Source organism: Sebastes fasciatus, chromosome 12, assembly GCF_043250625.1.
Source record: "Sebastes fasciatus isolate fSebFas1 chromosome 12, fSebFas1.pri, whole genome shotgun sequence".
In the NCBI taxonomy this organism is placed as follows: domain Eukaryota; kingdom Metazoa; phylum Chordata; class Actinopteri; order Perciformes; family Sebastidae; genus Sebastes; species Sebastes fasciatus.
In genome coordinates, this window is record NC_133806.1 from 15,572,822 (window position 1) to 15,585,135 (window position 12,314).

The following is a 12,314-nucleotide window of genomic DNA, read 5'->3' on the forward strand; positions in this document are numbered from 1 at the left end:
ACGCACCCGTACCTACGCCAATTCAGTTTATCAACATGCAGTCCTACAGTAGCTCGTACAAAAATCAGATTTTAACAAAAGATAAAGAATAAATTAAATCATTTCTATGTGTATCGTAAACAAATATGCTAACATCTATTTACAAAAAGTATACATTGTAATGAGCTGCCTTTGTGATTTCTTGAAAACTCACTGTAGCGCGACAGACCAGGCTCTAACAGTTAAACGTCTGACGGAGTTATTACTTGTGAGAGAGATGTCAGTGTTCGTCTTGTAGTTGTTGAGCAAGAAGGAAATGAATTGTGGCATGCGAGAGAACATTACATACGAGAGGACATGATGATCGCTGCTCAGTATAGTGTTATAAAGGATTTGTAAACAAGCCTACAGACTGGAACTACTCTGCTATTGCTCAAACATGTAAAGAAACATGCTAAAGAACAGATATGTTGTCTCAGTGAGCTGAAACAAGCAGCTATCTGGAAGGAGAAACAGCCGTCTCCATTATTTCTGCAAGTAAAGCAACCTTTCGGCCTCGAGACCCGACTGTATTTAAAGATCAACAGTAACGAACAGTGACATTTTCCTCACATAATGGTTACAGTAGTGTAGACAGTAGTAGTGTGTGTCAAAGCCATTAAGAGTACTATAGGAGGCAAAGGGCACATCTCAGTAATCTGAAATCATTTGTTGCTTTGACTTAAACTGATTCCTCTCTGACCAAACGTCAACTAAAAGTAAATCTTGTTAGTGTTTTAATAGTGAATTCACATTGTTTTCTGGGGTAAGCACAATCAAGAAAGGCAAGTTCTCATTCAGGCAGCATCAACGAAAGAGAAAGACGTCACGAGGACTGAAGCTGCTTGCTACCCTGAATAAGACCATATTCACACTAATGCAGATAGATGTAAAAAAAAAAAAAAGATACGCTCAGATTCAGATAATAGTCTAAAAGTCCGCCTTACATAAAGAGAAATATTAAATGTCTTCTATAACGCAGGCTTCAGCTGCAGCCTCACATATATCTGCTGTTTTTATTGTTTGTGGTTTACGAAGCAACTGTAAATGAGGAAGTAGGAAGATGAACAAAACAATGTTCATTTTGGCAGCTATTTTAGATTCAGTCTTAAAACAAAAATGCTTATTAGTTTTAGTAACATTTTAGTCATTTTTATCCTTCATAGTTATAGTCTAGTTTTAATCGACGACAACTCGAAACATTTTGAAACAATTTTTAAATCTTCTATTTTCCCAGCGTTTGCAAATTTGTCCACATTCGGTGAGCAGTTTTGAGAAGTTGACTAAATGTGAAAGGCCCAAAAAGGACAAATTTGTTTTTGAAATCACCAACATTAGCATGGATATGGTCTAAGACACGTTTTACAGTTCACTTAAATGCTTAACGAGAGAGGAATGTGGTGAGAAGACGGGACAGGCGGTGTGCTCTGGCTGTAGTGTGTGAGGTTGCGTATGACAGCAGTAGTGTAAGAACCAAGATAACAAAGAGGCAGCCACACAGTGGGTGAGCGCTTCACTCTGAAATGTGGCTTTCAAGAGTCTGGTAGACAGGATAGCAAGGAGTCCTCATATCAGGGAGAGGGTGCGTTTGGGGACGGGGGAAAAAGAGGTAACAAAACTTATGAACAGGTCGTGAGGAGAAGGGATGAAAACATGTGTCCTGTGTTGGAAGGAGGGATGAGAAGGACAAAGGAAGACAGGGAGTGAATGAAGGGAATACTCTACGGTTGTTCCTCCTTCTTCTTCAGTGATATACGTTTCTTCCTGGCAGCGAGCATTTCGTAGAAGGGATCAACACTGACAGCAGATCTGTAGGTGACAAAGAAACACTATTGAGTGGGGTGGATTAAGAAAATATGCAAGTACAAAAGGTATATACCATCCAGGCAGCAGGTAGGATTTCAAAATTAGGCCCCTAAACAACAGGCTACCTAGTGTTCAGCTATAATTTCTCACTGGTCAACCACTACCCCCATATTCCTGTGACATTATCCTCCATTTCCATACTTGATGCTGTGGATCCATTCGTCCTTCTCCTCGGGTGTGGGGGCGGAGATACGGTACACATTGTGGTTTCCTTCCACTACTCTCCCATCGGCCTCCGTCTTACACGCCTTAATCAGCTGGCCGCGGTTGTTGGGGATGTACAGCTCAAAGCAGTTCTGTTGGGAGAAAGGCAAAGACAATTGGATAAACAATCACAATATGCAATATATTGTGAAATTTACAAATGATATTTGCCTACAAACTTACAGGTTTTCTTGGGTCTTCTACCTCACGGATGCTAAGGTTTTCCAAGGGAATGATACCTCGCGGCTCCTTATCCTGTAGGTGAAATCACAGCAGATTAGGGCCAAAAGAGTTGCTGCAACATTCAAATGCATGTCTTTGATATGTCGTCGTTGTGACCAGTCTGACTTGTGTCTCTTTTGTTACTATTGTGGGAAACCAAACCAGTTTGTCCTCCGGGGATTAACACAGTTAATCGATCTAATCCTGAAGTTCAGTAACCCAACTTTCTTGCAGATACAGTACATTTTTGCCATTTCTGAGTTTACCTTAAGGCCCCAAATAAGCTTCAACAAACAATCACAATTTTCCAGCGGCCTTGCAATGGTAAACATTACTAGGGCTGTTGCGGAGAAGGAATTTCCCCTGCGGTGATAGTTCATTTTTTTTTTGCTTATTTCTTAATTTATCCTGATTTTAGTGCTGTATAAATAAGCTTTATTGTTAGGCTATTATTAGGTATATTGTTGCTCTTTAAATAACAAAGATAGTAATTAATACTTGTTTATTGTTAAATGTAGAACATAGAAGGACAATGAGGGGCAGCGTTTTTTTTTAGCTGAAACGCTTTGGTTGCGATCATATGGAATATCCGCAGAAGTAAAAATGTCGGCACAAAGTAGAGTACTTGCTCTGGATAAAGGGAAGGCTGAAACATGTATAGGGAGAGAGGACGGACCCCTCGGTCTGTGTGTATTAATTTCTCCTCCATTGTTGTTGTTGTTGTTGTTCAGCACTTGTAGCCTACATGTAGGTGGTATTTTTGTCCCGCCCCTCCTCCATTGTGATTGAACGGCTGGGTAAAAGGTGACACTGATGAGCGCAGTGATTTACCCAATAAATAACAGAAATAAACAGTGCAGCGCACAGCGCAATATACCTCGTCAGCTGCCGTGGCGCTCCCATTGCAAAGAATAAAAAAAAAAAAATGGGAACATAGCAGTTGTGGCAGTTGCTTGCCATTCCCTTCGGTTGACTTGTCAATAGCGCGGTATTGCAAGATTGCGATTTTTCTGACGGCCCTACCCATTACTACATTTTATTGCAAGATAACACAACAATACCACTAATTATGTTGCTTTTTTCCTCAGAAAAGCCAATGGAAATACAGCAAGAACATCCTGTCAGGACAGTTTAATGCACCAGATGAATCTACAAGGCGTGGCGATGTCAAATACACTCAAATGTTGACACAGACTTACTGTGGTGTATTCAAAGTAATAAAGGCAGTTGTCTGTGAGAATGAACCATCGCCGTTTCCAGGTTTTCACTCGTCCCCCTGAAACACAGTTATGATGATGAATGAGAGATTTCCTTAGGGGGGGGTCAAAATTGAAGGGATACTTTTCTACAATTTCTACATTCTTACAGCTAACTACATGGCTAATTTATTAACTACAACAACTGTCAGTACATACCTCCTGAGAAAACAAGCAGCAGCAGTAGAGGATGGAAATCGCAGGGAAGAAGCAGAGACAAAAGGGACCGGAGGATTTAGAGGAAGACAGAGGACAAATAGAGAAAGAGAGAGACGGACGGGGAGGAGGAAGAGAAAGAGATTATATTAGTGACAAACGGATCACAGGCCCCGCCATGCAAAAGAAAACAATCAGATTTTTAGACTGCCACGACGCAAGAAAGTGAGTCTCTTGTTCACCATCATGCTATGGCAATGTTCAAATGCCACAACACTGTGAGCTGACAATTCAAGTGGAGGCAAAGAGCCAGCCTCAGAGACAGGAGGGCAGCTTCATCATAGCACAAAGCCTTAAGACAGAACAAAGTACTCTAGCATACAGAACATGTCTTTTCCCAATTGGAATTTACGCTCCTGACATCTATAACACCAACATACCCGATTTGTTTTAATTGCACAAGATCAGTGTTAAAGCCAACATGTAGGGTAGAAGCACTCCACAACAAAGGAGAAAAGCCTCACTGGCATCATCTCACCAAGTTTAAGAAGCCAGCCCTCTCTGTCCGGGTTGAAGAAGGTGTGCGTCAGGTCGTTGCCGTCGTCCTCTGGGATCTTGAAGGGCTCATTTTTAATGCTTTCGTAGAGATTCTGGAATAACACACAAGATAGTAAAATAAGCGCACTAAAAATGTCTTAACTGTGTTCATTTTTATTGTCACTTTGCCATGTCCACAGGAGAAAAGAGGTAGAGATCATCGTACTCTGAGCAGGTCCTCGGGCAGGTCTCCTCCCTCGTTGATGCCTCGGTTCATCGAGATGAAACGGTCCAAACCAGGTTTGTCCCTCACATTTGGGTTATGGAGGCTTGTGTTCAGCATAATGATGGCAAATGACAGCACGTAACATGTGTCTGCAAACAGGAGAGACGCAAGAGAGTTTTGATCTGCACAAAAACTAAAAACTTCTATAACGAATTTACCTTTAAAATCAGAAATCAAAAACAAAAACAATTGGTTTTGACCCTGATTCAAAAATGCTACTTTGCACCAGAGGTGTAGGCCTGGGGGGAAAGAGGAGACTGAGTATACAGGGCTCGCATGTGAGGGGGACCCACAAAGATACTAGAATGAATAGCTGTGCAGAGAGGGGCCCATACTGAATGCCTATTTACTAGGGGTATAAATCACCAGTTTCATCATGATACGATATGTAAGGGATAATGCACAGCGAGCTGGTCATTGTTGTGAAAGAAACCCCGACACGGCAATGGGTGGACCCTGACGCGAAAAGAATAAAAATAGACCTCTGATTTGGATGTTTAGGAATGAAATGGGCTTCCCGTGCCATGGGAATTTCAAAAGAAAGGTTTGAGTGGACCCCGACGCGTACCGGAGGTGTCTGAAGGGATAACTTTCACAACAATGACCTGCTAGCTGTACATTATCCCGCTTATTACACGGCTACTTACTTAAGAAATCAATAATTTGACACAAAAACGGTACGCCAGAGTCTGACATCAGAACTGCGTCCATAGCAACGGTCTGCTATAAAGAAATAACAGACCGTAGAACATTGTGATTGACCAATCAGAATTGAGTATTCAACAAAGCTGTGTAATAAATTAATGAAAAAAATGTTTTCTACTGAAAAGCAATGTTAATAACTTGGCAGACTCTGCATGCTTTCATATCTGGTCATTTCTGGTAAGGGGCTTGTTGTTCGTGTGAGTGCACACCTTCTAGGAAGTGCCCCTTCCTGTGATCCATCATAGGAAAATAGAGCTTGATTTAAGGGCACAGCACCCAACCACACACAGAAGTCACAACATCCTATATTAGGTTGGTAACAGATTACCCTTCATGAAATGCAATGTAATGTGTTTGTGTTTACCAGTGCTCTGGAAGACGCCCTGGTTGCAGTGGCAGTATCTCTGAGCAAAGGCCTCCATCATTCTGTCGATCTTCTGGGCTTCACCAGGCAAACGGAAACTCCACAGGAATTGTCTGCAGAAAAAAGGTCACGGTTTAGGTCAAGTCAGAGAGAAGAACTTTGGCAGTCGAGACAGAGGTATACAGTCATTACTACTCTCTTGCATAAGTTTTCCTTCCCTAACCTGAAGTGAGAGTGGGACTTTCCATTGTGGGGAAAGTTTGTTTAGCAGCGAATGCCAGGACATTATTCAAGAGATTTTGTCCTTGGTTAAAAACAAAACAAAAAGCCAAACAGACACAGTTTACCTGAGGGCCTGGACGAGGTTGAGATCAGTAAACTCATGGAGGTCAACGAAAGCCTGAAGAACTTTGATGTTGAAGTCGTCCCTGCAGAACAGCAACAGAGAGATCACAGTTAAAAATGGCTGATGCAAAAGGAGAAAAAGGACAGGAGATATTTCAAGACCAAGCACCTTTCTCCAAGGTAGTCTCCTATAGCGGTCTTGTTGAGGCCCTCTCCTTTGTAGAGGAACTGAGAGATGTCCTCTGAAGTGTGTCTGAGCAGGTCATTCTCCACCAGAAACACAATGCCCTGCAGAGAGGGGGCAAAGTCCGTCATCCCACAGTTTAGACAGAGTGAAGACAGAGTGAAGACAGAGTGAAGACAGAGTGAAGACAGAGTAGACGCGTACGTAGTATTGAAGAGTTTTACCTTTTTAGGGTCCATGTTGAATTTCTTCCTTCCCATTGCCACATGCCTACTTTTCTGGAGAGTTTTACTGTAGAGAGCAAAAATGTAAAAAAGAATTTAGTGCTATTTTTTTTCTTTGCAAATTACTCAATTTATTCTGCTTTTCATGCTATATAAATAAGCCTTATTGTTAGGCTATTATAAGGTATATTGTTGCTTTTTAAATGACAAAGATGACCATTTTAAAACTAATGAAATACTTGTTTATTGTTAAATGCAGAACACAGAAGGGCAATGGGGGGCAGCAGGTTGCTATGTTGGGTTGCGTCTGGTTGCTGTGATACGGAATATCCACAAAAGTAAAAATGTCCGCACAAGGTAGAGTACTTGCTCTGGATATATGCGAAATATGCGGCGCTCCTATTGCAAAGAATTTGAAAAGAAAAAAATGTGAACATAGTGGTTGTGGTGGTTGCTTGCCATCCCCTGCGGTGGGCTCACCAACAGCGCAGTATTGCAATATTGCGGTTATTGCGCCAGCCGTACTTCAAGTTGTTAAAATTGCATTTATTTGACTGTCAAAAGCCGAAATAACCTCACTTTGGGCAATAAATTGTTAAAAAATGATATATATCAAAACTATAAGCTATAACTAAATTACTTTTATATTAGTAGACCTTAAGCGACCACTCTAAAGAAGGCACATTATCAAAGAATCAATACCCATCAATGACAACACTATAACGTCAGCTAAAGATCCACAGCACCTGTTTGTATGTGCAATAATATGAGGCATTAAAAAGATGAACAATGGTGAAAAGGTGATGTGAATATATAGCAGCAAGGACTGCAGTAAACTCTAAATCTAATCTGACATGTTTGTAAAAGCTGTTAAAGTGCAGCTGGTGAAATGAGTGAACGCTGGTGTGAGTGCTGGGCTTTGTTGATTTGATTGACTAACTGCAAGCGATAATGTATTGGGGAATGGTGAATAAAACTGTTCACACTATTGCGATCAAGAAAGCCAGCCCTTGTCATTTTGGCCGTGCAAAACACAGAAACCAATATTGATAGACTGTTGGAACCAAAGCGTTTTTTTTTATGGGTATGTAAATATAAATATGATTTAATTATATTGTTGGCAGGCAAGACATTACAGGGGTCTAATTTTTTAATTATAATTTATTTATTTATTTTTTAAAATTGCATAGTATAGTGCTGTGTATAGGTAGAGTCATAGGAAAGGCGTATCCCATGTAGACCGCTCCATATATTCTGGTGTGTGCCTACCATTGTGTGTGGCAAGCGGCAGAGCAAAACGTTTTTTGACCGCAGTGAAGATGTTTGTTTTGAAACATTAAACGCTGTCAGATATGGTTTGATAAATGAATTTTTCATGGAACAAAAACATGTTATGGATTTTGGAAGAGCTTGCATCTATTTTATTTAAATAAACCTTTTGTTTATGGACTTTCAAACGACAGAGTTATTGGAATTATTTGGACCACAAGAGTCGGAAAAAACTCTCCGCAGCCACCAGTGGAATCTAATTCTACATAGACTATAGTAGCAATGTTACCGTGCATTTTCTTCTTACCTGCCCTCAGTACTGGTCTCCAGTCCCTCCACCTCCAAAATTGCCTCTCTCAATTCCTCTCTGAGCCTCTGGATCTCCTGCAGAAGGACGCCCTTCCTCCTGCGGATGTCCTCCAGCTCAGAGCGCTCCTCTGGGCTCAGGTCTACTGGGACTGTAAGGGAAGAGAAGAAGAATGACTCCATTACTGCTGCTGCTGCAGATACAACAAACTGTGACTGTGCCCCAATAACCTAAGGCAGATCGGGGCTATATTAGTAACATAGAAAGCCATCAAGAACAACTATTTTGAGAACTGCATTGTTGCTCAAATTGGTCATGACTAATTCATTCTATCAATATCTTACAATGGAGAGGAGTGTGAGTAGTAGGGTAGTAACAGAAGTAGCTGAAGTCAGCAAATGTGAATATAAAACATGTAGTCGAAACTAAGGCACTGGGTGAGGACACTTGACTGTTTTGTTTTTCTTTTGTAAAAAAAATGCACCTTAATCTACTACTACTACACCACATGTCCAAACAGTTTCCTTAATCTGTCCCTTTCTTGTCCCTCCTACCCTATTCCTTTATCACTTCATTGCACTAGTTTGTGCAACCTGTGAAAAAACACTGAAAATCATCAGTCTCCTGATCCGTCACTGCAACATAATGTAAAGCATTAACACTGGCCACCAGCTAAACTGTGATACACTCCACTAATGGAGCAGACAAACACATCATGGACTCAACAGACTCCAACACAGACAGAGGCTCAAGGCTACAGTAAAAGAGTCAGTCAGGTTTAATTTTAAAAACATTTCTCCCACAAGTACACTTATATGAATGACAAACATCTACGTGTTGGCTCTAACAGCCAATTCCAGCCCCTCACTGGTAAAACACACGGATTAGTTTAAAACTTGGTTAACAAAAATCACAAAATAAATATTGTTTATCACTAGTGGTATCAAGCCAGGCAAATTATTTAGTTGAATTTGCTGGATGATGAGATATCCCCTCTGGGACTCTAGCCACCAACACAATATAATTAATATAATAAAAGGTGAATGGATTTTCATTAGTGCAGCTCCCTGTGAACTGTTTTCATTGCATCTACTTACTATTGAAGAAGTAGTCCCTGGGAAAAGTGTCCACAGTAAGGTACTGTGATATTTAGACTGAATCCTGCTCCATCAGTTACTTGATCAAATTTAAGATCCGGGCAGAATCAGAGGTCTCCAAACAGGCTAGTGCAACACAGTGCCATACAGGTAAAACAGATATTTGTTTAGTTGATGTTGACAGAAGGATAAATTCATATTATTTTCATTGGTGCTACTCACTTGCACTCCCTGTCTCTCTTATTTTCATGGCATGAAAACCTTAACAAAAGCAATTCTATCAACACAGTTATAAGGGATGTAGCGAAAGGTGATACTAAAATGGACAGCTGGGTGATATATCGACACCATAATAATCAGGCATCTTCTCAGGAATTTCCGCTATTGTAAAATCATGTTTTTTTTGTAGTTTTGAAGTCTGCACTACAGCTGAGTTACACAATTTTCTAAAGTTATTTGTCAAAAATCTACTCCTGTTACCTTTTTGTATTTCAATTATAAAGAAATGCTGCCATGTAAATATGTTTTAACAGCACAGACAAACTTAGATTGACTTGTACACCCAGATGCCAGTTTACACCTAAATGAAACTTAGGCAATCTAATACGCCAGCCCTGCACTTAATCATACCATGATAAATTATATAATATTACATTTTTTATCTTAACTGTTTTATAGAGATGATGATTCAACTTAATTATCACTTTGGAGACTGTGGTTGCTGTTGAATATAGTATTATGCTGAGGATTTTTTAAAATATTTTGTCAGTTTGGGGAGAATAAGACAGATAATAATGACAGATAATAATGCACACAGTGCACTTTAATAGACTTTTTAATTCTGCACACCACCAACAGCTCTACTCTGCACCTTAATAGACGGGTTTTACTGTATTCTACCAATAATGTACAGCTTATTCTGCACTCTAGTTTATTTAAAAAAAAGAATTAAAAAAACCTCTCTACCTCAGTTCTCATCCCGCAATATATTATATTATATTTTACATTTCTTAATCCCCTGGTCTCTACTGTATATCTCCTATATTTTATTATCCAGCACTATATCACTTATTGCCCTATATTCACATTTTTAATAGTCCTGTATCTCAGTTGTTACCCTGCACTATATTCATTTTTAACAATTCTCTTCATCTCCTGGTATTTTTATATCTGGTATATTCTTTGTACTTTGCACTACTAACTTTTTTACTGCCTTTTTATTAACATGTTTGCACTATGGAACTGTGATGCTGGAAACTTGAATTTCCCTCGGGATCAATAAAGTTACTATCTATCTATCTAAATATTAGAAACACATCATGTTCGAAATACATTTTGAAATGAAATATTTTTGGTGTTGATGTGTTTTGCACAAAATATCGTGCTGATTTATTTTGTCCAGATCTAGAGGCTCAAAGTATAGCAGCTTGTGATCAGCAGTAGGCAGCACCCAAAGGCTCCCAGACACCAGTGTGTGTTTACTCTGCAAAACAAACAGCTGCTTTAAATACCACCAACCAACCACGCCCACAGTCTGGATCAACTGTGTGGTTTGATTCATCACATACTTCAGCAGCACAGAGTCATGATAACACATCATTCAATAGTATAAGCACTGCATATTTTTAACAAAGCTCTTGTGTAACTTGCAGGCTGGTCAGGGTGTTGCCCAGCAACGTTAGCTGAACGTTAGCTCCGAGCACACACTGAAATAATCAATATTGAGTTGTCGTTAGGCGAAGCTAAAGCATCTGTGTGGCTTATTTTAACCAAAATGTGGTTTACATATACACCTATACTTTTCGGGAAAGACAGCAGATAATATAAGGTCGATGATTTTCATGTAGATGTTCAACAGAATGATCTTTGTGTCACACCTGAGCAGATAAACTGAGCCAGCAGCTGCAGCTAGCCTCAGTTAGCTAGCGGTAGACTATAGCTCATTAGTAAAACCACTTACTGTAGTCCAGCTCATCCATCTTTGGCGCTTTGCTTTTAGGCATAAATAGTTCAGAGTCGACTGTCATTCAATATCAGAAAACACGGGATATATGTGTAAATATATCCTCCAAACTAAAGGGTGAAAAACAGACAGCCCCTGGTGTCGAGATGTTGGGCCGGAGACAAAGAAGGTGGCGACACCGGAAGCGATGTCTGGCTGTCGAGGAGTCGACTTCCGGTCAGTAGCTTTTCAAAATACAACCACTTATATTTAGTAAAGGCAAAAAAGATGAAGTTTGGCATAAATGCAGTTAAATAAATGGCAGATGGGACAAAGTATAATGGTTAAACAGTGAAAGTTAATGTTTGTTCGTGTATTTATTTATTTTATATCCACACGGTTGTTTGCACACCGGCAATATTTGCACTATCTGTTTATACCATGTTTAATTTGTTTATAGCTTATTTTGTATATTGTATATTGGTAGAATTTCAATTTTTTTATTTTTATTTTATTCTAACGTTTTTATCTATTCTTTTGTTATTATACTGCTTACTTGCACCAACAAAACCAAAGCAAATTAGTGTATACCTCTTACAACTGGCAATAAACACGATTCTGATTCTGAAGGCTTAAAGGTCCCATATTATAAAAAACGTTTTTTATAGTATAAAGCAGGTTTAAGTCCTATAAGATACTGTGAAAGTATCGAAACGCTCAATCCACGGGGAAACACACACAGCCCGTATTCAGAAACTCTGCATTTGAAACAAGCTGTCAGGATTTCTGTCCATTCGTGATGTCACGAATATACAATATTTAGACCCTTTACACAGATTTAAACGTAAACATTCTAAATGTGTCCCAGTTTATTCCTGGTTGCAGTGTATGTGAATGACATCAGCTGACAGGAAGTACACATGGACCCAAGCTGTTGCCTAGCAACGCAATTCTGTTGCAATTTGGATGCAATTACGTCGATATGCCCTAAATCGGAGCGTTTCAGACAGAGGGTAAACACAGGTATATTCAGGCTGACAGTATGAGGAAAATAAAGTTGTTTTTTTTAACATTACAGCATGTAAATGTGATGGGATTTTCTATTAATTCCTCTCTTCTTGGTCGAAAGGTCAGAGTGTTTGTCAGAGTGTCCCTCTGTTGACATTATTGGGTTGGAGTCCTGTCTAGAGGAGCCACCGTTATCTGTACAGCTGTGTCTGTAGTGGAAACTGTAGAGCCAGTCGCTGGGGCAACCAGGGTCAGAGATGCCAGAGGAACGGAGTAAGTCAAAACATGATAAGGGTAAGACACTGAGCACCAGGGAGGAAGGAC

At 39.8% G+C, this 12,314-nt stretch overlaps 1 protein-coding gene across 1 annotated transcript; it reads right to left on the reverse strand.

Annotated features, from left to right (window-relative positions):
- Positions 1 to 1,230: 1,230 nt before the first annotated feature.
- cyth2 (cytohesin 2) lies at positions 1,231 to 11,196 on the reverse strand. Its single transcript, XM_074653496.1, has 12 exons — positions 11,001 to 11,196; positions 7,944 to 8,094; positions 6,368 to 6,434; positions 6,129 to 6,247; positions 5,962 to 6,042; positions 5,615 to 5,727; positions 4,486 to 4,634; positions 4,261 to 4,372; positions 3,510 to 3,586; positions 2,272 to 2,343; positions 2,026 to 2,180; positions 1,231 to 1,827 (listed from the first exon to the last, which is right to left on the reverse strand). The coding sequence occupies exons 1-12, from the start codon at positions 11,065 to 11,067 to the stop codon at positions 1,740 to 1,742; spliced, it is 1,251 nt and encodes a 416-aa protein (XP_074509597.1). The 5' UTR covers positions 11,068 to 11,196; the 3' UTR covers positions 1,231 to 1,739.
- Between the last annotated feature and the right edge of the window lie 1,118 nt (positions 11,197 to 12,314).